General features: G+C 46.8%; 1 protein-coding gene across 1 annotated transcript in view; it reads left to right on the top strand.

Moving 5' to 3' along the window:
• HSD17B12 (hydroxysteroid 17-beta dehydrogenase 12) overlaps window positions 1–27,821 on the top strand; it is a 1,764,331-nt gene that overhangs the window by 957,935 nt on the left and 778,575 nt on the right. Inside the window, exon 7 of the mRNA XM_069623326.1 lies at window positions 14,734–14,768. Coding sequence (XP_069479427.1) covers window positions 14,734–14,768 — 35 coding nt within the window. The remainder of the gene's footprint in view (window positions 1–14,733; window positions 14,769–27,821) is intronic.

Genomic DNA, 27,821 nt, shown 5'->3' with positions numbered 1-27,821 from the left:
CTGTTGCTGATCATAAGACTGCACACAAAGCACTTGGGGCAAAGCAGGATTCTTCTAACAAAGCAGGCAAGGACAGAAGGTGAGACTTGCAGTGGTGGATGACTGCATCACCACAGAAGCAGAAAGTTGCATCAGTACTGCTCCTTTGGGACAGACCAGTGATGCTCCATTCGAGACAAAGAGATGCACGACTGGATACAGGAAGTTCTCACGACCGAATAGCTTTACCGGTCCAACCCTGGATCTCGAAATAGGGCAGGCACTTTGAATTTCAGAAAAAAGTTGGGGTTCTAGCCGAGGCAGCACACACTACTTTTCCACTTAAAGAAAATGGTCTGGCAGTTCAACCGGTTTCTCACAGGACTTCAGTGCAGGCGACTCCAACGGTTCCTGCTAGAACAGAATGAGAAAAGACTGAAACATGATTCCTCTGGAAAGGATGAGGCAAGGCATAGCCCTACAGAAGATGAACTGTAAGCTGCTGAGTCACCTGGGGAGAATCTTTATCATATTATCTTTATGTTCAGTCACATAGATGTGTTCTGAAGAATGGCTGGCGATCTTCAGATATACACACAGGGGTGGGGGGGGGGGCTACTGAAGCCTCAATCGTCATCCGTGCATTATTCCAAATCTTGGTGGGCAGCAATTTGGTACAAGCCAGCTAAACTCCCCTTTTGTGGCCACTTGCACTGAGCTTGGCGTTTACATATCTAGGACACCTCATTAATCTGAGCTGGATGCCCTTCCCACAATGCAGCCATTGTGTGCTCTGGAGAGAACCTGTGTAGGCTAAACCCACAATTCCCATTGGCAGCACACCCCCAGAGCAGCTATGATTGAAATTGCCAGGTCACACAAAACTCCTTGGAAGTCCGGTTACTCCTTTGCTGGAAGCAATTTGCTACCAAGGTGGTAAATGGCTACTCTGCAGTGCAGCAATATAAAAAGTAACCGCTGGTGACTCTGGCCAAACCTTGGTGGTGAGGAATCCTCTTCTTCCCCGCCCCGCCAACTCTCCAGGACCAAATGTCACACTGAACCAGTGTCCTTGCCCTTGTAGCCAGGTGGGCTACTTAGGACAGCTAACAACAAAACAGCTGCAGCTTTCAGGACGACTCCAGGTAAAGTCTCCCCATCAGCAAAAACAGAAGTCTGGATACCAAAATGTCAGGGGGCCTACTGAAGTCGGCAAAAAGAAAATCAAAGGGGCATTTCTGGCCTAATGGCCTTCTTCGATATGTGTTGACAAGTAGACTGTGAGGCAGAGCTGTGTCAGTTGAGAGCAGTCATACCGACCCACTATCAGCATTGCAACGTTGCTAGAAACCTCTAGATTCACACACAATCCATGTTTTGATACCTTTTAATGCCTTACTGAAAATAATTTTCTGTGATGGTACAATGCTTTTAATTTCGAATTCCCTTAATGGTCTCCATCTGATGGTAGTCAGTGTGAAATTAATGACACAAAACAAGCAGAAAATAGTTTATGCCTGCCTTATCTGCAGAGTAATGAATCTGTTATTAGCAGGGGCGCAGAGATACTGTGGAGTAGAACCTAGAAGGTTAAAAAAAGTATGTTATTGTAGAGCTTAAAAAGAAAGATTTAAACAAAATTTAAAAGCAGGAGGTGGTGTTTTGTATTACACCGTCTAAAGATATCTTTAGGCTCTAAAGATATACATAGGCATGCTTAAAATATCATTATCGCAACCAAACATCAGTGTTTTTAATCAAAGGTTTGTCTGGAGCTCTCTGGCACCCCTATGCATAAAATACCCCTCAGTGATTGCAACTCTCATAAAGCTATAAACCTATGGACAGGGACAAATACCTACACAGGTCATGTCCATTCAAGTCACACAAAATGGTATACAGTCTTTTCACCAAATTAATTTTCTTAGAGAGCTTTTACCTAAAACATTTATTTAATAATATATTTTCATTGAAGTTTTTAACACCCATTGTAACTTGTGTACAGTTTTTTACTGTATTAACATTAAATGTAAATGTATTTTTGGGTGGAGTAAGGTAATGTTTGGGCTGTTTATAAGGGTTTGAATTGGGGGTTTAAAAAATGCTTTCCGTATACAGGTTGACGTGGGGGGGGCGGCTCTGGCGCTGTCCACTGCTGAAATTCATTGATGACTGTATGGAGTCATTGGCGGCTGTCCAGTGTTGAAATGACTCGCTGACACTACTCAAGTCAGAGCGAGCTGTCCAGTGCTGAATTACATTGTTACTGTATGCAATCTAGTTCAGCACTAGACAGCTCCCTCTAACGTTATGCATGTTTTGACGATTGTTTTTTAAATAAACTGCATTTACCAATTTCACATTAAAAAAATGAAGTGTTTAGATACCGAAACTCTTTACGGTAAGTGTTTCGGTATATACATTCTTTTCACTTTATGTATGTTAATTTGGTGGAAAAAAAAACAGTAAAACATGCCCTTGATGTATATTTTTCGAGGTAAAGACATGTAACCACACAAAATAATCTATTTGCTACAGTCAGGCCATCCGTTAATGTATCTTCCAACAGGAAGAAGAGGGATGATCAACTCGCCACACTCTACATTTTAAAAGGGTAATTCAGGGGGCCTGGCTTGACGGCGAGAGCTCCTGGCCTGACGTCCGATTTTTGGTGTAAATGAGTGATGTGAAAGCCTGTAGTTTGTAGAGCAAGTGTACAAAGTGTTGCTAGCTGCAGTAGCCCCACTAAGGTGAACGAAGCAGCGGACTGCGGCAGCTGCACACCCGACGTGGCGCACAAAATAATGACCAGGACCGAAGCTCTGGAGACTCGGAATAGGAGCAGCCAGCAATGGGTTGTCTAAGGTAGCCCGACCTGCCCACCGACAGCAGGCCTACGCATGTGGATGCGACCTCCATCGCGCCGCTGGAGGGGACGAGCCAGCATGACGAGAAGCTTCAAAGGGATGACATGGCCCCCATGTCATGAAGATAATTAGGAAGCGGTAAAGCGGTACCTGCCCAGCGCGCCACAAGGGTGTGGAGTCCAGACAAACACGCCATCCAATGAATGACAACCAGCCATGGGTCACCCCACAGACGGTGGTACACGCATCCCACCCAGCCTCAGCAGCAACGGTGGCACACCGGACTTAAGGAGACAACGCAGCAGGTGAGGACTGATGTAGCGCTTGGGGGGGGGGGGGGGGGCGGTGTGTTGCCCGAGATGCCAATTTGCATCTGCTGGCCCGGGGCCCTCCCTCCAGCCGACACTGAAATAGCACGGGTGGTGCTGAGCCTCCCTATCTGGAAGTGTCCGTGGAGGCTACCTCCTGGCAATGTAGGATCTCTGCACTGGCAGATGTGCTTCCCCCCCAGCCCCACCCCCCTGGCCCGGTGTCCTGCGCTGAGGGAATGAAATGGGTCGAACAGCAGGGAGCTTGCGACCAGGCACTGACCCATTCACCTAGGGGGTCTCTGATTCCACCTAGGGCCCCACTGGCCAAAGTTGCTGCACACCCCTAAAGACTGTCATGGATCCGAAGTGTTATCACTGACGAACTCTGAGGCACTCATATATTGGCCTCTGTGGCACCCCCTGGAAGCAGTGGTGCCCCTGAAGAAAGTCACACATGAAACCTGCTCCTCCCTCCCACCCCCAATTAAGCTGGGAGAGGTAACAGGGGTGGGGGAATACATCCCTCTCCTAGCCCTACTTCCCCCCCTAACCATGCAAGGGGAGCCACTGAGACAGGCTACGAGTGCCCACAGTCAAACAAGCCAGCCCCTCTGAAGCACACAGAAGGTAACCGGAGAACAGGGTTGGGGAATGAAGAAAGCATATAAGGCACTGCAGAAATAACATTAGCAGAACATCACTCACTCAGCAGGATCGAAGAGCAGCACACCACCCATACTTAACATCACAGGGGCCAACACCACACCCCTGTCTGGAAGATGCACATCCCAGGAAAGAGCAAAGGAAGCAGAATTGGCCAGGACCATTAAAGCGGGTAAGCAAAGAACCGCGCCCACGCTAAAAGGAACCTGCATGATAAATTCAAGCAACAGTAGCAACAAAGCACTGGTCTAAAGCTCTGCACTGGTACGATCCGCTGGAGAACCCTGCTACACACCTCACTAAAGCGATTCAGGCCCAATAAGAGGACCCAGCCCATGGCACCTGGGGTGGGAAAAATGGCAAAAACAGCAAAACAAATGGACATTTCCACACTTCTGACGACTACCAATGTGGAAAAAACCAAAAGGGGGGGAGAAAGCAGACGCATTGACCTAAAGACGTGACCCAGAATCCAATGACTCGCTACCCACGCAAGCAGTAACAAAGGCTGATCGCCTGGACTTACTAACAGCTATGACTAGAGAATACCAGAAGGGTACACAGGAGGTTATGAGGAAGATCACAGCTCTGGACATGCGCATAGATGACATGGAAAGCAGAACCGTGGAGATCTAAACCACACTATGTGAACACACCTTCGAAATCTGGGAAGGGGCTGACAGAATCTTGGCACTGGAAGCGAGATATGTATCTTTAGAACTCAAAACAGGAAGACTCGGACAAACACTCCCGCCGCAACAAGAGCCGCCTGCGAGGCATTCCAAACTCAATCTCGGATGCGGAACTGGGTGACTTCATGCCGGACCTGTTCCGTTTTATCCTAACTCTACCCGATAGCGCCCTGCTCGAATGCGACAGAGTTCATGGAACCAGGCCAAGAGAAGGGGCTCTCCGCGCCACCGGATGTACCGGCACAAGTACACTTCTATGGGGTAATGGAGGAGATAATGCTAGAAGCGAGGTCGTCCACACGTGTCCAATTCAGGGATGCATCCATAACTCTAACAGGACCTGGTAAAAACCATGAACAGAAAAGCCCTAAAACTATTAACAGTGTTTGCGGGACAAGAAAGTGCTGTGTCGATGGGGGTTTCCGACCGCATAAAACTTTACCCTGGAGGGTAAAACATAGCAAATTTGCAACATGAAGAGACGGAAGGACTTCTGAACCCCGATGGGAAAAATTAAGACATAACACAGAGTACAGCACACAAGCCTAAAAGAAGGGACGCCGCAACCCCTAGACCCGGGTGGACTGCAGACCGAATCAAGGGCCCGACCCAAAAAAGCAGGAAAGAAGACAGTGTGTGTGTGAAGGTTCTCCCTCAAGCGATGGTCTCAATCAACGCTGAAGTCGTATGGCTTGCCTCTGCATAAATCAGAAATTCCCTTCTGCGAAACGACAGCTGCTCGCCACATAGGAACTGCACCAACCCCAAACAAAATCTCCACAGTCCCACTTCAGAGTGAAGGGGGCGTATAGAAATGGAGACCATTACGAATAACACCGGAGAGGGTCGCTTACGGAAGCACAAACTAAGCTAACTGCAAGTATAATGCTTTCTCCATACTCGCAAGAGGCCCAGGTGGTCTCTAATAAAGTCGGTATGCAGGCTTGAGCCGGTTGCCCCATAGGTTGAGGGCTGGGCTCAACCTGTTGTTGTGTTGGGCAGAAACCTGTGCAGTTCCCTCTGGGACCACTGCAAAAGATTTAGGACTACAGGTCTTTGGCAGTAAACCCACTTGGTAGCAGTCTGTACCACACCGATTCACTTGGTAGCTGTGGCTGAGCAGTCAGACTTCCCTCAAGAAGAGTTAGGCAGTATACAGAGTATTCCCAATAGGTCAAGAGCACACAATAGAACAAGTAAACACTGACCAGGGCTCGGTGTAAAAGAGATATAATTATTCATTTAAAACCACATCTAGAAAAACGCACAGGCACTAATAGTAAGCAATTCAAAAACACGGTCACTAAAAGATATACACTCCCTTAAAAGAATATTAGACAAGTCTTAAGTAAAGCCCCACTTATTTTCAGACAGCGGTGAGTGCTTAACGTAGATGGCACTCTAATAGTTCGTTTTAAAAAGGGAGAGAAAAGCAGAGAACAAATTGAAACAGATCCCAACACTTTTACAAGAACATAACAAGAGAGGAAGGCAAAGTAAAACCGTGAATTCAGAGTCAGTAGGCCGGATCCGCTTTAAGAGGATCGAAACGAAATGTGTCCAAGGTCACACGGTTGCAGTGCACAAAAGTCTTGTAATGGTTCAAAAAGGAGTTGGACCAAAGAAAGGGGTCCAGGCGGCCAGCTCAGTCCAGAAGGTTGAGGAGTTATTATTACCTTGTTGCAATCTTTAGAAAGGGAGGCCTGGCGGACACGGTACCTTAAAGTGGTGAGAACACTCCAGCGGGGGCATTTGTTCCTGGCAGCGGATGCAAGTCGGTGCTACGTCCGGGGGAAGAGAGGATTTCGTCGTGGGGGAAGAGCGGAGTCTGTTGCACTGCCAGGGAAGAAACCAGCCGCAGAGTTTCTCAGGTACAAGGAGTGGTCCGTTGATTCGCGATTCAGTGGTGAGTGGCTATCCGGCCGCCGGGGTGCTTGGCACGGGCAGTTCGACCACAAACCGGTCTGGGGTGCGAAGAAAGAAAGCTAAACTGGTTGTGCCCACCAGTCGGGGGAAGAAGCCTCTCCAGCCGGGAGATCTTCTCTGTCGTCGGGAAGTGGTGAGTCGGTTCTGCAGGGCTCCACCGGTGGTGTCGTCGTGGTAGGTCGGCTCAGCTTCTCCCTCGTCTGATTCTCAGGTCCTGTGGCGACTTCTGAAGTTCCAGTCCTCAAAGCCCTGCTTTTATGCAGCATACCCCCATTCATTCAGCCTCGCTGTCAATCAAACATGCTAAGTGGTGAGCCGGCCGGCTCACCGCTTTGGCCAATCACACAACAGTGCGACTTGAGTTACCAAGGTAACTCAGTCCAGGGTGCCTAAACCCCCTCCCACACCCCCTGTGGTACCCAGAGTGGCACCACTTTTGGAGGCTTCTGTGGAGAAGCCCGCCAAAAAGTGGAACAAAGGGCTTGACTTGGGTTGGAGTCACAGAAGAGAACACAAACGCCATTTTAGAATCGAGTCTTGGCAAAAAATACCAACCGGAGAATTAATATTAATTAAATAAACCGTTGATCTGTTCGAGGCTATGACAATTAAATAATTAAAGTTGGTAGCCTCGAAAAATGGGAAAATCCCATATGGAAATATTTGCGGTCGAATATAAAAAGTAGTTTCCACTGCCACCAGCCAAAACTCTATCAGGGGGGACGGAGACATGCCCCCTTGACTAACAGACCCCGGGGCAATCGAATTGCCCCGACCAGTACATCCACAATATGATGGTTTGTACTGGTTTCTGTTAATAATTTGGGACTAGTAAAGCCAATAGTGACTTTAGATGCCCTGGGAGACAGTAGTCAGTCCCAGGGTATGGAGTCTATGGTGGGGAGTCACTATGACACCCCTGTGTTACTGCACGGAGGGTGCTGTGTAACACACATAGTAAAACACATGAGACCCTATGGAGTAAAGGACCCCGTAGCCCATAAAACACATTACCAGTCAAAGGAATACCATAAATCATGTCCAAGAGTGGGAGAAAAAGAGTCTCACTCTTGGCAGGAGGATAAACAAACTCCAGAAATCCAGCAAAGCTGCTGGGGGACTCACTAGGTTAGGAAATTCAGCCTAAAGAGAGAATTCTTCCTAACATGTTGAAAGAGTGGCTCCACACCCCGTGCACCACATGAACCTAAGCACCGCCGCCTCGCCCAGGGAAACTCCCTCCCCCCCACTCCCACTCATCAGAACTGGGTATCCCAATGGTGAAACTTGAGCACTGTACGATAACAATAACCCATTCACCGTAGCTTGGATGCTGCGTCCACCGGTTCCTTGCTTCCTCTTTGATTGACCCACTGACCTATTCAGCCTTAATTACTTATGCAATGTTTGTTGTTTAAAGGATGGGAATGCCTGTCCGAGTTTGTTGTAAATCAATAAAAAGAATTTATCCAAAAAATAAACATGTTCAGGTGCGCGGAGGGACTGTTCCGAGGGGATGGACAAGAGCGAATTGACTCTGACACTAAGAAAGGAAACGGACTAATCGGCAGGGGCAACCTGGGGCACAGCCTGGGGCATGCAGGGGCATTGGAGGGGCAGTGAATCTTTAAACCTGTGACCTTGGCAAGGAATTGCGTAAGATTGCAAGGAATGTGCAGGGACTCAACTCCCCACGGAAAAGAAAATTCGGTGGGGCATAGACTAGCGTGGCTCTATGCAGACATAATCTGCCTGCAGGAAACTCGCCTCTTGGAGGCGGACGAGAAGCAGGTTCACTTCCACTGATACTCAGGCGTTACTTTGCCAGAGCAGGCGAGAAAGAGAAAGGCATAGCACACCTATTTAGCAGAGAGTTTCCCCTTGCACCGATATCAGTAAAACGAGACCCAATGGGGAGATATATAATGGTAAAGGGACTCCTGATGGAGCAACCACTAACTGTAGCTTCCATATATTGCTTGAACACTGCACAAGACCGTTTCTCTGCAAGGTTCTCCCAATTTTAAGCGCATTTACAGAAGGACACCTCATGATGGGAGGCTACTTCAACCTAGTCACAGACCCGAATAACGATAAATGCTGCCCCCACTAAGGAGGTCTCTTCCCGGGCACTAGGGATGGCTAAATTCCTGAGGGAAACAGGAGTGGTAGATACCTGGAGGCTTGCTAATGAAGGTGTACGGGACTAAACATTCTTCTCAGACGTACACAGAGGACACTCTAGAATAGATTTGATCCTGAAGTCCAGCATGCTCTTCCCCTGTGTAGGAGAGATCCAAATTCATCCCAGAGAATTGTCAGATCACCCCCTCAGTAGTGGCCAATGTAAGTGTGTAAAGTCCCCCAGACCCCCCCATTCTCCCCAAGCCACTGGAAGCTGCAAGATTCGATGCTACAAGATGTAGCAATCAGAACTGGATTGGCGGAAGCACTCATCTACTACTTTAGGGAAAACACTGCAATGAGATGCTTTGAAACAGTAAGCTGGGACCCAATGAAGCCATTAATACGAGGGGTGCTAATTAACTACGCTGTGGCACAAAAAAGGGGGCAATTGCTACAAGCCAGACTAGAGGAGAGGGTGGCAGAGCAGGAAAAAGCATTCAAAAAATGCCAATCAGTTAAAACCGAGAGAGAGCTTAAGAAAGCAAAATTCATTCTGGAAATGCACTTAGCCGATAAGTCGGCAGGTGCACTAGCCTACACCAAACAATTTTCTTATATCAACAGCAACAAAGCAAATCGACTGCTAGTGCGCAAGTTAAAAAAAACTACACACCCGAAATAACATCCAGACACTCAAGGGGCCAGAGGGGGTGGGACCTGGGGGGGGGGCCTGGTATACAGAAAGAGACTAGGTGGAGATAATGGCAAAAGCCCTAACGGAGTAATCGACGCAAACATGTTACTTGGGAACCATTCAGAAAGAGATCCTCTACCCCAATTAGACTCCCTGGAGCTCCCGATTACAATAGAGGAGATAGTGGTAGGATAGTGGTAGAGCTTGGTTCGATAAAACATTTGCACACATCCTAGCCCCCCCAACTGGCAAGCCTATTTAACTCCTTTATAACGACAGGTCGCATTTCTCCTTTTGGGGCATATGCCACACTTAGATGGAATTTCTCAAGCCTAGTCTGCGCCAGATCTAGACAGAAATGTGATTGTTAGCATATGCCACACTCATATGGAATTTCAGAAATGTGACTGTTAGCATATATGATTCTCAGCATGCACCATACTTAGAATTCTGAACCTAGTTTGCGTCGCATCTAGATAGAAATGTGACTGTTAGCATGTGCCGCACCTAGATGGAATCCCACAATTGCAAGGACAACAATGCTAACCAACCAACTAACAATTCCATCCCTCTGCATACACCTCTCAAACTATAACCAAACACAACCACAAACCTAAAACGCAGCAATCAGCACAAACTTCACAACAATGCAACAAAACAACAAACCACACATAGACTTGCACAACAGCACACGACGACTACAGACCACAAAACACCCCAAGCCCAGCCAACGGACCCACCGTGCTGAGGCTGTCAACAGCACATCGCTGTTCTCTTGCACTTTTCCAGGTTATTCCCACTAACCCACCCCCTCTCTTCCCCTTTTTCAGAGCTGCCAGAGCGCCAGGGGACCACTTCGGTGGTGATATTGCGCGGTACAAATGTCCTTTAACATTAACATTCTCTGGAAGACTCTGACAGTGCTAATCCTAAAGCCGGATAACGACCCAGAGCAATGTGCCTCATACCGGCCTATAACATTAATGAACAATGATGCAAAGATCTTCTCTAAAATTCTAGCAACTAGAATGGCAAGGTTTCTCCCCGAGCTAATTCACCCAGACCAAACAGGGTTTATCCCGGGATGCAACACACAGGGCAACATCAGACGCACCTTAAACCTAATAGAAAACAGAAACAGAATAGGGACAGAACTAGCGGCCATCTCACTCGACGCACACAAGGCATTTGACCTACTAGATTGGGGGTATATAAGCGAGACACCAATCCACTTTGGGTTTGGCCTGAGATTTAGGACATGGACCCTAGCAAACTGCCAGAGCCCCACCACGTCCCTGAGAATAAACGGCATCAGATAAACCAAAATTAATATCTCCAGAGGCATGCACCAGGGATGCCCCCTCTCGCCATTGGTAGTTCCCCTTTCCATTGAGCCATCTGCATCTAGAATACGAGAAAACACACACACGGCCTGAAAGTGGGCGATGGCCCTTACAAAGCCTCTGTGTGTGGATGACGTCCTGCTCCCCTTAAATCGGGTAGATGTATCCATGAAGGCCCTGTGGCAAGAGATAGAGGCATTCGGTAAAGCATCAGGGTTTAGGGTTAACTATGCTAAATCCCACACCCTAGATGTGTATACCGCAGAAACACAGAAGCACTAGCAACTAGGCATCCTGTCCCCTGGGCCAAATCCCACATTAACTACCTGGGGATTCAGCTTGCAAATAAAATGGAGGTAGTGTACTGGGCCAACCTTCCACAATTATTCAGGGTGATGCACAAAGACTTGGAGCGCTGGCACAATCGAGGTATCTTGACTAGAAAGAATTACAGCCCTGAAAATGAACTTGGTCCCAAGACTAATCTACCATACTCTGGCCCTGGCAATCCCGATCCTCAAGAGAACACTCCCAACATTTACAAAAGGGGCTACTGAAATAGGTATGGGGCAAGAAAAAACCACGCATAGTTAAACAAGTCCATGCGGGCTCGGGCGGTCTGGGAATACTCCTGATACTGCCTCGCAGCACAACTATCACAAGCCTTTGCTTGGCAATCTACTACCAAACAGCCCTGCTGGGAACAACTAGGAGGAGGCCTGGATCCTGGTACCTCTCTCAGCCCTCCCGCACATCACCAAGCCCAGGGATTTTCCGAACGCAGGCCCACTAACAGCCACCAAAAACAGTGGAATGCTAGAGAAGGGCAGCCTGCGAATGGAGCTGCAAGGGCACCCTGGGTCCTCTCTCCCCAATTTGGAACAACCCAGAATTCACCTCCGGGACATCCCCAGGAAGCTTCGACAACTGGAGGAAAGGGGGACTAAGCCAAATAGCAAACCTTTTCACTGGTGGTAACCCGTTAACATTTGAAGAGTGCAAAACGAAATTTAAGATCAGAGGCCGAAAGATTCCGATATGCGCAACTCGGGCACTGGATGTCACAGGGAACTAACCGCGTTAGAGCGCACCTTGACATCAGCAGCCCCCAAAAGGAAAATCGCTACCCTCTACAGACTATTCAACAAATCCGACCCCGGCAAAAAAGAAAATGATATGCTCAAATGGGAGAAGGACCTGGGGCGAGAGCTAGAACTGGAGGCTTAGGGGCGGATTTGGTCCCGAATGCATAAGAGTTTGAAGTGCATCACGAACAAGGAGGGTGCAGTAAAAATCTGCTACCGGTGGTACTTAACCCCAGAAATTCTCAACAAATGCAACCCAGCAATCTCACCTCAATGCTGGAGGGGTTGCGCGGCAACAGGCTCACTACTACACTTATTATGGTCCTGTCCGAAATCTGCCCGGCAGGTACCGGAACAGATTTCACTAATCACAGGCTGACACTCCCATGGGACCTGGGGATAGTCCTGTTGGGGGACACAGGCGAAGGGGCATTCCCGCTATCTGGACGCCTTGCGGACCTATGTACACATCTTCTCACAGCAGCCAAGATCACCATAGCACAGTTATGGAAGAAGCCCGAAGGCTCAGCACTGCCCATGTGGTGGGCAAAATGCTGGGACACGGTAGCTGCTGATACAATAACCACTGCTCGAGGGGGAAATGTGAGTAGATTTGACAGCATATGGGCCCTCTTTCTGCAATTCCCGGGAGTGGTACACCAACCCCTGACTCTCTGTGGGCTCACACAAAATAACCAGGAGGGTAACTCCAGAGCCACAACTACTGCAAACTCCCACCTCCATAATAAGCCTGATGCAGACCGGGGCCCACTGCAGCCTGTTGTGTCCTCACGCCTCTATTAAAGCCTGCACTGCTGCCCTTGCTCGTAACACTGCCTTTATGCTGACGAACTGACGAACTGTATTTATGGCCCTTGTTGTCTTTACATGCAATCCCCTCGATTTTTGGTTTGACTCTTGTTATTGTTTGTTTTTGGCATTTCATGTTCAACTACACTTGTTGATGAAGCTCAATTAAATGATTACTTGAAAAAAAGAGAAATTCAGCCAGACCAATTGGAAGGGAATTTGATTGTGAATTGGAAATGCTCAAAGGCAACCTGCTACAATACAAAGGTGGGTGAACTACATCATTAACGCCCTTGTTGGTCACTTTTCACTCAGCATTACCACAACTGAACAGAATTGCTGTGTACCTACAAACAATATTCGCAAGGGATGATAAAATGAAAGACATTTTAAGGACACACCCTTTATTGCATACGGGCAACTTAGAAATGTAGCACGGTCACAGTGCAAAAGCGTGTTTCCACTAGATCAAGAACAAAAAAGCATTGGAATATGTCCATGCAATGTTAGGAGATGCAAAACCTGCCACCAAATCTGCAGTAACCAACTCCAAAGAACCGAACTATACAAATCCAAGGGACATAACGTGTGAATTGTCCAATCTTCAACTCATCCAGTGTAGTTGAGACCAGCTAGATACTACATGAAAGAATGAACCTACAAACCATCTCAAACCTCAAAACTAACAACCTGGGTCACCATTTCACACAAGGTGGGCACACACTGCAAGCCCTATTGGTGATGGCACTGAAAAGTGGCCTTTAAAATACCACAAACAGAATAATGTGGAAGCTCAGTACTTGTAAGTTTGAAAATAGCTCTAGGATCTGTGCACTGTGGTCAACTGACCCATGAACTCAAGACAACCGGACCAGCAGCTCTAGAGTAAAACTAGGATATGTAGATAAACCGCTGGTGCTACATCTCACCAACAGCTGTTGGACACTGCCGTTGGGAGACATTAATGAGTGAAGACATGTAATATCGATCGGTTATCGAGCAATAGTCACTCGGAGAGAAAGAACGTTGCATATTGCATCATTCAAACATGTATTATGAAGTATCGTTGTATGCAAGCCAGTAACTGTTTTTTTAGTCGCTGTATCCTTGGACAATGCTTGGAGGCGGCACAAAGTATGTAATTACCTCTCACGTAATGCTTTAGTTTGTGTTGTGGTGCAAAGTCGGAACTAAGCCTAATTGGGTGCTGTGATCACTGCAGATAATTGTATAGGTGGGCCTGCTAGGGAGATTCAGAAGAAACATTTTATTTGGAAACTGAGGTTTGATTGAAACAATGTAATCTTAGGCAATCCTATTTACACTATTAGACTGTGAATTACTGTAAACGCAAAACACATTATAATTTTAAATTGTGATTTTAAATCTTACATGTCAAGTTTGTTCTACCAGAACATGAATGGCGTTTTCGAACCTACTGGGTCCCTCTTTAAGAATTAATGCACATTTGTATACCCTTGGGTGTGTCCGATGTATTGCTTAGCCAATAAGATGACTTGCATTAAATGCATTCTCTTCCTGCATCCAATTAAATCCAAATAAAGTGAAGATTTTCTTTTTTTTAAATTCCTTTTCCAAGTGAGAATGTTAAGCTTCCTTTAACTGTGACTATCCTCTGATGGAGAAGTCTGTGAAACTACTAAAGAAAACGCATTGTACCCTCTAAGCAAAATATTTTAATTTGGTTCAAACTAAAGGTTTTAAAACTTGGATTTTGCTTGATTTTAAAAACTGGATTAACACATCAAACCTTTCTTTGTGTAAACATTTATCTCAAAAAGCATGCCATGGCGTATGTTACTTCTTGCAGACGTCCTTCAATAACTGGTTGGGAATATAGCTGGTCAGATGGCCATTCATCACATATTGCTCATACCCTTTACTGAACCTACATGGAGATTCATTTTGGTACTGAAATGCTAGCGTTGTAATATTATTGTAAATCGTGGAATTGTATTTATTCTCGACCTGCAATACAAGTTATGAGAGTGGGTAGCTTAAAACAAGACATTTAGTGACTGATTAGATCACGTTTTCCTTCTTATGTGGCTAAAGATGGAGACTTAGCAACGTTGGGTGCAAGACTGTTGGTTTGATCCTTCGTGATGTGAGATTTGGGGATGGGTTGCCTTTAGCTAGTGTTTATTTGAGTTCTCTGTGCCGAATTCAAGACTGTTTTGCTTTGCTAATATTTAGTATTTTCTTTTTTCTTCAGATGACACGATTGGTGCTGCCTGGCATGCTAGAAAGGTGAGTCACGATCGCACATACACTGCTCTCATTATTCCTTACGGGAGGGGGGACGGGCGAGCTCCTCTATGAAAAATCATTACAGTGACTAATCTGGCCTGGCCTCCATATTTGTACTGAGTGGCTCCAGTGATGAGTCATAGATCGGCTCGGGGATTGCCTTGCCATTACCCCATGCTGCTGGTGGTGATTTCTTCACACTGGAATTATAAAAAGCCTATCTGAGTCATCGTCGGTAACCTCAACAGGCCGAGATTTTGAGTGGGTGGATTCCAGCACTGGAGGATGAGGGCTTTTCCCAGGAATAACCTTTTCTTTGTGATGTAGTCAATTTCAGTGTTAGCGTCAGTGTTGGTAAACAGTCAAGCCTGGGCTCGGACACCAGTCCTTAAAAACATTCGTTTTAGGGGAGCCTCTCAATCCTTGGATGTGAATCAGAATTGTGTTAAATTTGGATTTCCAACACCCATCCTCGAGGTGTTATTGTGCCATATTTTCGGGACAATCACTGATGCTGTAAAATGTTTACATTTTGTTTCATTATGCAAATTTCTTTTATAGATCTCTTGAATACTAGGTGTCCGATACCCATGCTGCTACTGTATACTACTCTGCACTGAAAAACAGCCTAAGAGTAGAGTGAGCAAATTGCACCAGTGTAAAAAACACCAAATTTAGCACGTTTAGACGTTTGCAAAAGAAAATGTAATTTATATCAATGGAATGTACTGTAAAAGACCTTTGGACAAAAATCACGTGCTTAAGAGTGGACACTCCACACATTACTCGCAGGCATAAGCAGTTCTCTTCTGATAATTAACATCTATAACCCGCTGAAGGTGCTCTTGCATCATCCAGAAGAGAATAGAAACTTCATACTGGAAGAATTCAAGGGTAATGTGCTAATGATGGTGGTTGCCGACTTTAAAGCCTGATGTATCGCTCACATGACACAACATGGGATAATGCTTGTTCATTGAAAATGAAGGAACATATACCATTTGAACCACAAAAGGCTACTAATATACAGTTATGGGCCGATTTCTTTTCATCATGGGACATGCTAATGTTAAACGTGAAAATGAGCGTCGATTTACCTGGGACATGGACTTGGTCCAATGGTCATTCTAGACATACCCTCGACTGTATATTTTTGTCTAGCCGCTCTGGGTAAAGATTTGAGAATTGACCACCAGAGATCCGGGGGCTAGTGATCATAATTAACTAATGGTGAAGCTGGGTGTCGGACAGGTTTCGCTGTGAATTCCTCGAGGGGACTCTCAAGTTGAACAATTGGAGTAATTGCATAAATTATCTGACTATAATGCACAGAGATTGAATGTGGCGTTATAAACAGCCGTCGACAATCCTGGCTGTGAAATGTATAGGAAACTGACGTTTCTGGGCAACTTTTCCCAGGCAATATGTAGGAAAATGGTCTCACTTAATAAACCAAAAGGGGTAGTGAGGTGCTCTAGAAGTGAGGCAGTTAGGAAGTACGCCAGTTTCAATCCATTAATCTCAAAAGGAAAACCTTAAGAGCGAGCCTTGATTGTTTGACTCAGTCTCAGTAAGGATGGATGGTTATGTGGAACATCAAAAGCAATTGGGCAACCCTATAAAAACTGGCTAATCGCCCATTAATTCGAAATTCAGCTAATAGGGAAATGTTAAGGACCCTGGCTCAGGAAGGATCAGAAGCAGTTCTGGAAATCTGTCAGATGGGGGAGTTAAAGATGCACATATTAGTTGCAATTGAGTAAAAGAAATGGGTGGAATTTTACACAATGAAATTCAGAGGGGGGTGCTTTACGGTGCTAAGGACCAGAGCTGACTGTGGCTTTGGGACAGCGAAATAAAGTCCTTACCGCTTGATGAGATTAGCTTTGCAATCAAGCAGATTAAGAATTGAAGGGTGGCGAGCCTGGACGGTCTGTCACCTTGAATCATAAAGAGCAAACCTGAAAGTTGGCTGTAATATTTAAAAATTGCCTTCACAGTATCCCTGACTCATGGCAGCAATGTATTCTTGTCCCCATTTATAAAAAAAAAGGTCCTAAGGCAGATATAAAGGTCTACAGGCCCATTTCTTTGCTCGACATCGTAGGGAAGCTCTTTGCTGTCTGTATCCTGCAACGTCTCTAGGTATGGGCTGAAAATAATTGCATGCAGAGTTTTTACCAAACTGAGCTTAGGAAAGGGGACGGCACCAAAGTGGGCGGGTTTAGACTAAAATGTTTAATAGAAGAAGATTGTAAGTAAAATAAGTGTACTCCTTACATTGATTTTTCTGGACTTCGTCTGCTTTTAGGGGAGGCGCTTGAGGAAATTCCAGTCTCTAAACATCCCTGCAGGCTTGCTAAATTTGGTTATGCTACATGAGGCAAATGGGATCAGGATTTCAGAGAATGTGGTGAGGGCCTGTTGTCAAAAAAGATCTGGTTAGTCAGATGAGTAAAACAAGGGTGCATTTTGTTTATTTAACCATTAACTTTTTGATTTCCCTGCTACGATGGAAGGGGCTTAACATTTCCTCCTAGACTTAGATAAATGAGGGTCAGGTGGCTGGCTTATGCAGACAACCTGATCTACTAGATGCAAGCCATAGTGGGATCCAGCAGAGCCTTGACGCAGTGCATAAATCTGCACAAGAGAGCCTTCATTTTAGATTGTGGGGAAGCAAAGGTGTTGGTTATACTTGCAAACGGGTGCAAACCTAAGAAATAGAAGTGGGATCTTTGGGGACAGGCTGTGGAGGTGGTGGATGACTTCAAATACCTGGGATTCGATATTTCATTGAACCCATGGAAACCTACAAAAAAGCTTAAAACAAAAGATTTTCCCAAATGTTGACTGTTTATCTGTGGCCTAGATATTCAAGAGGATTGATTGGATTGTTATTACTGGAATCGGTTTCAATTGGATTACTGCTAGCTTTAAATTCCTTAAGAGTGCAAGTAATGAAAAGGGGCTTATGATGTTAGCAGGAGTGCCTTATCCTCTGGCGTACTATTCCACCATATGGGGTGCTTTGAAAGTATTCATGTCGCATGGTGCTTGCATGTCGCTTCAGAATTTCTCCATGGAATGCAGAGACGTGTCCTTGGCATCTCTGAGGGAATAGGTAGTTTTAGGAAGGTGGTCTTCCAAAAATTGTTATGGTGCATTAGAGAGCATGATTGTCTGCACTTGGTAAGTAGGCGTTCACATTTAGATCTTGTTAAAATGTGTCCTGCTTTTAAACAATTGCAGGAGCATTGCAAATTATTGATTATTTATTATGCGCTTATATAAAAGTGTTTCATGCGCTTATATAAAAGTGTTTCAAAGCGCAACCAGGCAGGGGAAGACCTAGGGAACACGAGACAAACCATCTTACTAGCCATGGTGCATTCAGATTATGCAGGTGAACAAAAAACAGGAAGTGCATTGGAGGGGCGTGGGGCTAATCGGGACCACGTGCGCCCAGTCCTGTCAGAGCATGGTTTAAGTGCAAAGAGATATAAGCAAATAAACTAAACTCTCATGGGTCGTAACCAAAGTGCAGTAGTGCTTCGGCAAGTGCAAGGCACGGGGGCACGTGCAGGAGACTGGCATGGAAGCTTGGGACCTGTGAGGCTCTGAAGGTGTCACCTTTGTCTCTGCAGAAACAATGGACGAGCCTCCCTTGACCCTGAGTCTTCACTTCCCCTATTTCACCTGGAGGAATACCTGTCAAATACAAGGTGTACACTCAGACCTGAATTCACCTGATTCCCCTGGGCCCTTCCCCTCTTTACTGTGTGCTGTGATGTCCCCCTATGGGCTTACCTTGATCTTTATTAGGGTGTGCACTCCATCCTGCATTCGCAGGGGCGCGATTCACTCATGTGATTGGTGCCAATGTCTATAGGCTGAGTTCAGATGCCAAACGCTGTTTTATGCCTTCACAGCGAGGCCAAGGGTTCAAGGTGCCAATTTCTTCACTGGCTAGAAAGTCCTTCCCACAAGGTAACGTTGTGCGGAGAATGTTGAGTGTCCAAAATTGTCCGTATTGTCTTTGTTTGCCAGGATTTGTGGGTGAGTAGCGCTGCGTGTAGAAGCTAGCTGCTGGTAGGTTTGCGCAGCGCCTTCAATCCCTTTCCCTTTCAGGAGAAATTGTGGTATTAGCGCCTCGAGTCCGGGTTTAGCGCTTCGGGAGGCTTGGTGGCTGGGTAAGTATACACGGATGCTTTTGGTAAGTATGCACCGCGAGCGCAGTGAAATAAGTGTCCGCGTTATGAATGTCTTTCTTTTGCAGGGGTTTGTGAGCTCGTACAACTGACCTGGATTGCAGCGTCGCGGGAGATTCGGTGAGTATTGTTTTGTTTGTTTTATTATTTATAATGCGCAATTATACCCAAGGGTATCAGGGCGCAGCATTTACAAGAATATGCGAAGCTTGGTTACAAGTTTAGAATATACAAATTGGCATAGGGAGCATGTACAGAGCAGCAGAGGAAAGCAAACAATATATACAAATTAAAAGTGGCACACGAGGTTACACAGTGTGCGGATCGCATGAAGGATGGCCTTGGCACTTACCTATCTTGGATGTCCTTCAGTTTCAGCCATGAGATTACCTTAGAGCGGAAATTCAGATAGGGCATGTCTACTCTGAGGTTGGGAGGCGAAGAGTTCCAAAGTTTTGCTGCCTTTAACGGGAAACTGTTACCTCCTATGGTGGCAAGTTTGTAGTTAGGGACAGAGAGGCAATCTTTGTAAGCAGTTCTAAGGGGTCTCGTGGAGGCTTGTCTATGGAATCTGTTAATCAAGTAGATCGGGGCGGCATTGTTAAGGGATTTGTAGGTAAGTGAAGCCGTTTTTAGGAGAACTTTATCTCTAGTGGAGAGCCAGTTGTTCTGTTGGCTAAGTCCTCAGTTGTACTCTCTACTGTGGATGCCTAGGGCTGATCTCAGGGCGTTGTTCTCGAGAGTTTGTAGCTTGCTAGTGGTGGCCTTGGAGGTTCCCAGGTAGAGGGTGTTAGAGTAGTCGAGTCGGGATAGTATAAGGGCTCTAGCGAGTGTGAGGCAGCTTGTGTCTGACAGAAATGATTTAGCTGAGCGGATTAATTTGCACGTATATGCAGATGAGGATGCCAGTGAACTCAGTTGTCTTTTGAATGAGAGGTTAGAATCCAAGTAAAAGCCCAATGTTTTGACCTCCTGTCCAACTTTGATGTTGTTCCCATCTATCATGAAAGAGTTGTAGGCCGGGCTGAGTTTCCTTAGACTATGCGTCGTTCCCAAGATGATGAGCTCCGTTTTCTCATTCAGGCATAGTCCATGAGTGGCCATCCATGCCTGGATGATGTACACCCTATTCAGCAAGGCCAAATCCTTTCCATAATCTCCAGAAAGCGGAAGGAGGATCTGAGTATCATCTGCATAATTAGTGTAGGTGATACCGAGATGATCCAAATCATCGAAAAGGGGCTTGGTGAATATGTTGTACAGTGTGGGGGAGATGCAGGAGCCCTGTGGTATACCCCAGGTGATAGGTATGGGGTCTGCTGCAGCTGTGGGAGAAAAGACCCTCATAGTTCTTCCGTTAAGGAATGAGGTGATCCATGAGATGGCCTCAGGAGAGAAGTGTGCTGCTGTGTGGAGGTGTGAGCATAGGACAGAGTGGTCGACCAAATCGAAAGCTGCAGAAAGGTCAAGGAGGAGGAGCAAGGCAACTTGTCCTTTGTCCCCGAGTGTATCAATCTGAGCTTTCAGGTCGATGAGTGCAGTCTCAGTCCCATGTTGAGGGCGGAACCCTGATTGTCTGGATCCTAAGAGGTGGTGTTCTTCCAGGTGCTTCTGTATTTGAACGTAAGCGACCTTGTCTTGGATTTTTAGTAAGAAGGGAACAGTCGTTATGGGTCGGTAATTGGTAGGTATGGCTGGGTCAAGAGTAGGTTTTTTTAGTAAAGGAAGTAACCAGGATTGTTTGATTGCTGGGGATGGAGCTGGTGGTGAAAGAGTCATTGATCAGTTTTGTGATGAAGGGTGAAAGATCGCGAGCAGCGTTACTGATGTGCGCGTGTTAACTCAGTTCTTCTTGTTCTTACAGATGCTGGTGTAGAAGTCCCCTCTTGACTGGAGATAGCTGCAGCGTGGAGTAAGAACAAAGGTTCTTCCGGAGCAGGTAAACAGAAGCAGGATGATCCAAAGCATGGCAAGTGTGTTGCTGATACAGCTCACAGTAAGCAACACAAAGCACTGGAAGAATCTTGCGTGTGACTTATATAGCCAGCCACACCCAAACACTAGAGAGCTCATGAATCATCATGCACTTCCTGTTTAGCAACAGGAAGTGGTAACCAGGAAGTTACTACAAACACTAGGAAGGAATTAAAGGAGGGATTTGCTATGGGTCCTTCGTGTGCCTATGCCAGGCCTGCCACGTCTCTACCCAGCTTGCCCCAACTACCTGCCTGATACCCATGACAGTGTGCCAGGCAGCCAGTCGGCAAAACTGAAGCCGAAGTAGAGGAGAGTGAGTGTAACGCTCACCTGATTCTCGCAGAGGCGCCTGTCTTGACTGGGCGACTACCGTATCTTCAAAAGTGATGTGCACCACCCGGTTGGCTCTTTGGGCTGGACCTCTGTGCACTGTATGCCTGACTCGAAGAGTAAGATGTCTGCAGATAGAAAATATGGGATTAATGAACTGGGGTTATTGAGGTGTCCCTATCTCTTTCCTTTTCTCCTCTCCTGTAGAACCCCAAAGGTTAACGCTCTCACCTTAGGTAAGTGAACGCCGAGCTCTCCATCTGCCTCGGGGCAGGGTGCTGTAACCAGTTTCTTCACTGGATAGGTAGCGCAGGCCTCTTGACTCCAGAGGACTGCTGTCCGTCGTTTACTTCACGAACGGTGAGTTCCGAATATTTCAAATGTCTTTAAAAGTCTTTTGTAATGCTGTCTCTTATTTTGCAGGGTTCCGGCGATGGCGGTTGACTGGCTGAAGTGAGTTGAGGATGGACCTGTATGCGGAATAGAAGCGCCTGGAAGCGAGTAAGTAAGCGCTTGTTGCTAGCTTCACGATGCGCACTAACTGTCCTTTTATTTTGCAGGTACCAGTTCGGAGCTGCTGAAGGATGCCGGAATGCCCACTGAGTTCGGCGTGGATGGAGTAATGGCACGTGAGTATTGAACGTTACCCAATGTCTTTAAACGCACCTTCTTTTGTCTTACAGATGCGGGATGCAGCGCCGAAGAGTTGGTAAGCCTTTGTCTTTCAGATGCAGGAATGCTGCGCGAGGCGTTGATGACAGCCGATGGACCAGGTAAGAGATGCGCTGTCACTGAAGACCGTAGTGCTAACCTGTTCTTTCTTGTCTTTATAGATGTTGCTGAAGACTGGATTCAGGATGGTAAGCCTTTTTCCTTTAGGCCCAGGATCAGATGCAGAAGACACGATGAGCGTTCTGCTGCAGAGGATGCAGAATAACGCAAAGCAAGATTCATCCATCGGGTGTGGTTTAAATAGCCTCCTGTAGTGCTTAGGTGTCTCCTTCCACAGCCACGCCTAGGTAAGAAAAGAGTTCCTGCTTTCCAGAAGAGTTCCAGTGTTCTGAACCTAGGGAGTGGCTCCTGCCCCACCCAACAGGAAAAGTAGTCCCAAACAGAAGAGGATCAGGGGTTCAACTGGCAGGTAAGTAAGCAGCATGGTCTGCTGCAGGTAAGTCCACCCAAGCATTATGAGCCCGGCGCTTGCAGCGCTGGGACTGGGCATATTTATGAGCCTGGCGCCACTGGCGCCAGGACAGGGTCCAAAAGGTCCCAATTGGGACTGGCTGGCACTCGGAACCTGGGTTATGGGTCTGCTTCCAAGGGGGTTGAGTAAGTCCTGGCCTTTTGGAAGCAGAGATCATGACAGTGAGAGAGCAGAAAGAGGTGGTTAGCAGGGTAGGGGGAAAGAAGGAGGCGGCGAAGAGGAAAGTCTTGAGGAGTTTCCGGAACTTAAGGAGGTCCGGCTCAAGACTGAGAGAGGCAGGGAGGCTGTTCCAGAGGGAGGCACCTGCAGTGGATAAATATCTCCCCCCCCCAAAGCTCTGCTTGGAGAAGCGGCTCACCCGCTGAGAGTTGGAGGAAGACGAGCAGAGGGCTCGGGAAGGTGAGCATTTAGGTTGAAATCATTGCAGATAGTGGGCCCAGGCCCCAGAAAGCCTTGTGAACAATGCAAAGGGTCTTAAACTTCATCCTTGCAGCTACGGGGAGTCACTGAAGGGATTTTAGCGCCAGGGAGATGCCATCCCTGGGCTTGAGGCCAAGGATAAGTCTTGCAATTCTGGTCTGGATGAGTAGAAGAGGATGGAGGGCAGAAGAGGGCAGGTTGAGAAGGAGGCTGTTGAAGTAGTTCAGCCTAGAGAGGACCAGGGCTCTGGAAACTGTGAGCCTCTTGGGGCAGGTGAGAAAAGGTAGAATACCTCTGAGAAGTTGCAGTTGGTAGTGGGACTTTTTGGAGATGTCCATGATGTGAGACGAGAAGGATAGAGTGGAGTCGAAGATGAACCCAAGATTTTTTGCCTCGTTGGTAGGTGGAGGTGCAGGGCCAATGGAGGCCGGCCAGACAGAAAGAGGGAAGGTGGGAGCAAAGGTCCCGTTGAGGACAATCTCTTGGTTCAAGTAAGGAGGTGGCTAGGCTCTTTATGTGTTTAAGATTACGTTTACTACCCACCTTGGATAGATTAGATTCCTGGTGCACAGAAAATGTATATAATTAGTAGGATTCGTAAAAACGCAGGGTGTATAGAGACTCTGCCAATTATATTGTGAGGGTGAGATTAACTTCTTTCAGAGAATATTTTGATAGTCTTGTTAGAGATTTCAGATTGATGACAGGGATATATTTTGGCACCGATGATTTTAAGGATCACAAATTGCAGCAGTGATCGCGTGCTATAAATTCTGAAAATTCCTGGAAGCTAACCTTTTTTTTTTTTTTTAATGGGGGATATATTGGTGTAGGGTCCTCCTGTTCTATTTTGGGCTCCCTTCTCTTCATTGAGGCATAAAGCTTGTCTAACCATTGTATAATTAACTGATTTTATTGAATTGTATTTTTATAGATGAGTTGTAATTGTATTAATGGTATTACCTTATCTTTACATATGCAAATAAGCAGGTTGTTTTCGTTAAAACGAATTGCTTAATAAATAAATGTCTCACTTGTCGTACCAATATAGCATCCCATAGGAAGCCAGGCCGTATGCTTCATGTTTAAAGGGATCATTCTAATCTGGCTGTCTAATCTTGCTATCAAATCATCTTGAGTGGCACACATTCCTTATAGAACGAAACCAAAGTGCTTCTGAAAACCTCTGACTTTCAGAGAACTGTCCCTCTGTATCTGTCGATCATCAATTCCCTTCTTTCATTGTTCCTCACCTGAGACATTGAGTCCAGGAAATAACTCCAAACCTATTTGTTTGCAGATTTGGGGGTGGGGGATTGGGAGGTATCATTTTTGTATGAGGTAGAAGTTAACCTCTGTCAGCAAAGCATTGCAGCGTTTAAAATAGGGCAAAGCACAGTAAAATCACAGAACATGTTACATCAGTGCGATTCATAGATTGTTATTGGTTATTTATAACACGCTTAATACCCAGAGGTTTCTAAGCGCGGACCGGGGATCGAACCTGTGTTGTTCCTCATCGTCTTGTTACCAAGGCGAGCGCGTTGCCCCTGAGGAATCCTCCCAGGACCGGAAGAACATAAAAGATGCATTTTCATGGTTGAAAATTAAGTTGTTGCCCAGCCCATACCACTAGAGTTTTTTCACACTGTGCGAAACCAGAAGGTGTCTCACCCACTAGTCCCCAGGGGTCTCTCTCAGGTGGCCAGGGCACAGCCATCTCCTTTGGATCCAGACCCTGGGGGTGGACCAGCGCGGGAGGATCACCTGGGTGAGGAGTCTTTGTAGAGTGGGAGTAGGACACCTGATGGCAAGACACGGTATCACCCCCCCCTCCCTGTAACGCTTTTACCCCATCCTACCCAGTAGGATATTTGGGACCTTTAACCCGCTCTCCCCGCTTCCCTTCAGTAACACTTTCACACAGAAAGCCCGGTCTGGGAGAAAATAGACTCTCACCCAAGTATTGTTCCCGACATGTCCAACTACTATGGTCAAGCAATTACTGGTAACCACTCGCACCTGACTTCAAGTAAGCTTCCCCACACGGATAAAAAACAGAGCACAAGAGCACACCCTGAGTGAGGCTAAGCACACGAAGCAACAGCATATTCTAGACGGCAGCTGAACGAGGGAAGAAAGATGGCAAACCAAGAAGGGTGCGCAAGGAGTGAGGTACCCTTGACCTTTCGGCGAGAAAGTTACGTTCCAGTATCCTTCAGGTTAAAAAGCGTAAAGCCATGAAACCAGATTGAAGAGTCCTGCATTGTGTGTCTGGGATTCCCGGGGACCTCTGTTACGCTCACCTGGCTCCCACAGAGGTGTCAATCTGAACTGGACAGCTGCGGTCTCCACCAATGTGACGTGTAGGGTCGAGATGACGGACTGGACTGGCCCACCTAGCTTAGTTTGCTTGGCCCGTAGGAATATTCTTCTGCAAATGGAGAAAGGGAATTAACCACCCGTGGAGTTGAGCGTAAATCCCCCCACCCCCGCTGTTCTCCCCACTGATCACCTTTGATGTCCCCTCTTATAGTCTCACCTGAGGGTTTGAAAAGATGAGCTCGCCATCCTGCATTGAGGACAGGGGCGCGTAGATAACCAGTTGCTTCACTGGCTCGAAGGAATTGGTGATTTCCAGAACAATATTGACTCTGAGATTCCCGGCAAGACGCCGTAAGTATGTAGTTCATAAGAGTTCAAATGCCTGACTTTCATTCTTGTCCGATTCCTTGCAGGTTGCAGCTTGACCCAAGTGAAGAGTTCCTCGTGGCAACCGGTAATATTCTGGTAAGGATTTGTATTATCCAACACAGTTCGATAAAATAATGTCAATATGTAACCTGTTGCTTTCTCCCTCATTCAGGCGCTGAGAGAAAGTATGAAGTCTCAGGGAATAATGCCTCCGGCGGTAAAATCGGGTAAGTCTATTGTGGTGAGAAGGGTTCCCCTCGTTAGTCCCTTTGTTTCACCTTGCTGTCCTTTTGTTTCCCCTTAGGGGCCAGGGTTCGGCGAAGATGCAGTGGAAGCTGCGCCGACCCGTGAAGAGGAATAGTACCCCCGGTGGTAAAATCGGGTAAGTCTATGGGGGGGTAACTAATATTCCTCTGTGTATTCCCTTGGCTCACCTTGCTGTTCTTGTCTTCTCCTTAGGTGCAGGAGTGCGCCGCGGGAACTTGCAGGAGGATGCAGTGGAATGTGAAGATGCTGCGAAGGCCGGTGAGTTCAGGGCAGTGCTGCAGCAGGCGAGGCGACGCGCATAGAATAACTTCTTTCTTCCAGTTCGAAGGCGCGATGGAATGGGAATTCAGGTAAGGATCAAAGGTATTGCTCTTGTTCTAACCTTTTCTCCTTCTTTCTCTCTTTTTCTAGGAGCTCCAAACTAGAGGCTGGTGTGGCAGAAGACTGGATGCAGACTTGCAGGCACGGTGAGCGTTACGCTGCTGGATGCAGAATAACGCGAAGTGTGTGCTGCTTTTCGGGCGTGGTTTAAATGGCCTCCAAAGTAGTCCCAGGTAAGTATTCCTCCCCAGCCCCACCCGAGTAAAAAAATAGTCCCTGGGTAAAGTAGTCCATTCCAATCCTCTTTGGGCTTGGAGCTCTTGCACCATGGACTGCATCAGGTAAGTTTGCAGCATGGTCTGCATCAGGTAAGTTTTAATCTATGAGCCTGGCGCCTAGGGCGCCAGGACTGACTCTCCATATGAGCCCGGCGCCATAGGCGCCAGGACTGCACCCACATAGCCCCTAGCAGGGGTTGTTGGGCTGGCTTGGGATAACTTGATGCCTGCTTCCGGGGTTGCTGGACTTGGTCTGGGTCCCCGGGGGTAAGCATCTTGACACCTCCTGCATGGCTGACCGAATCGGGGAGGAGCAGCAGCCGCTGTGGTACCGTCCTTGGCTCCAGGATCAAAGCAGCGACCAGAGAGATTAATGCAGCCGGTGAGATAGGGAGACCGATGCAAGACCGGTCTGTGTTGAAGTCATGGTTACAAGTGGCAACATTGTATAAAGAGCGCAAGAACGAACATTAGTAGCGTGGGTGACGAAAGACGTGAGAAAAGCTTAAATGCTGATGGATCTTTGAACTTTAACAGAGAAAGATACAATAACAGTGACAGTGCTCCGGCACCCAAAGTGTGCTCAATCGAAGGCCTCTGAGGTATCCAGCCAAGAAGTAAAAGATGAGAATGAGAAATAAAGTGGTCCTGCAATGGTTTAAGCAAAATCAGTTGCACAATCAATCGTACGTGTTTGATTTTTGATACAAAGAGGAAAGCTTAGCAAGTGAGATTACATTGTGCTTACGGGGTCTGAGCGTGAACGAGGGAGATACATTGTGAACATTGTGTTAAAAGAGGGTCTGAGCCTGAAGGAGAGAGACCCATGATGAACAGTGGACCCGAGAACTTGTGAATGTGAAAAGCCTGATAAGAAAGGAACTGTGGTGCTGGTTTGTTACGTCAGGCCCCATGCAATTGCAATTAGAGTTTTATTGGGAAAGAGACATTGGCAGAAGGCCCTGATGCCTATGAGTTGAACTATATCCTTGGGGCAGAGAAGCCAGAGTGTGTGCGAAGATAGAGCATGCCACCTTGGCCCGTGCTGAAAATGTTGGCAAGGGAAGCCACCTCCTCAACTATCCTGACATATAATATCTTGAACACTTTTCTTTTTGCATACATTGTTGTCCCACACGAATTGTATTTAGAAGTGAGGATTGGCAATAGGTTTATTAGTATAAACCCTTTTATTTTAACCGAGATTCCACTAGGACTGCGTTATGTGATGGTCGTAGCTTGCTCCAATCCTAAGAATTAGGGTTAGATGGGCGTTCAACCAACCCATTGAAGTCCAATAAACACCCTTGAACTGTGATCACTTGTGTATGTCTTCACTTTTTTTTTTACT

The sequence above is a fragment of the Ambystoma mexicanum genome, chromosome 11, assembly GCF_040938575.1.
Source record: "Ambystoma mexicanum isolate Mex_15411 chromosome 11, UKY_AmexF1_1, whole genome shotgun sequence".
Classification (NCBI taxonomy): Eukaryota; Metazoa; Chordata; class Amphibia; order Caudata; family Ambystomatidae; genus Ambystoma; species Ambystoma mexicanum.
Note: the sequence above shows the minus strand (reverse complement) of the source record. Positions and strands in the feature narration are given on the sequence as shown.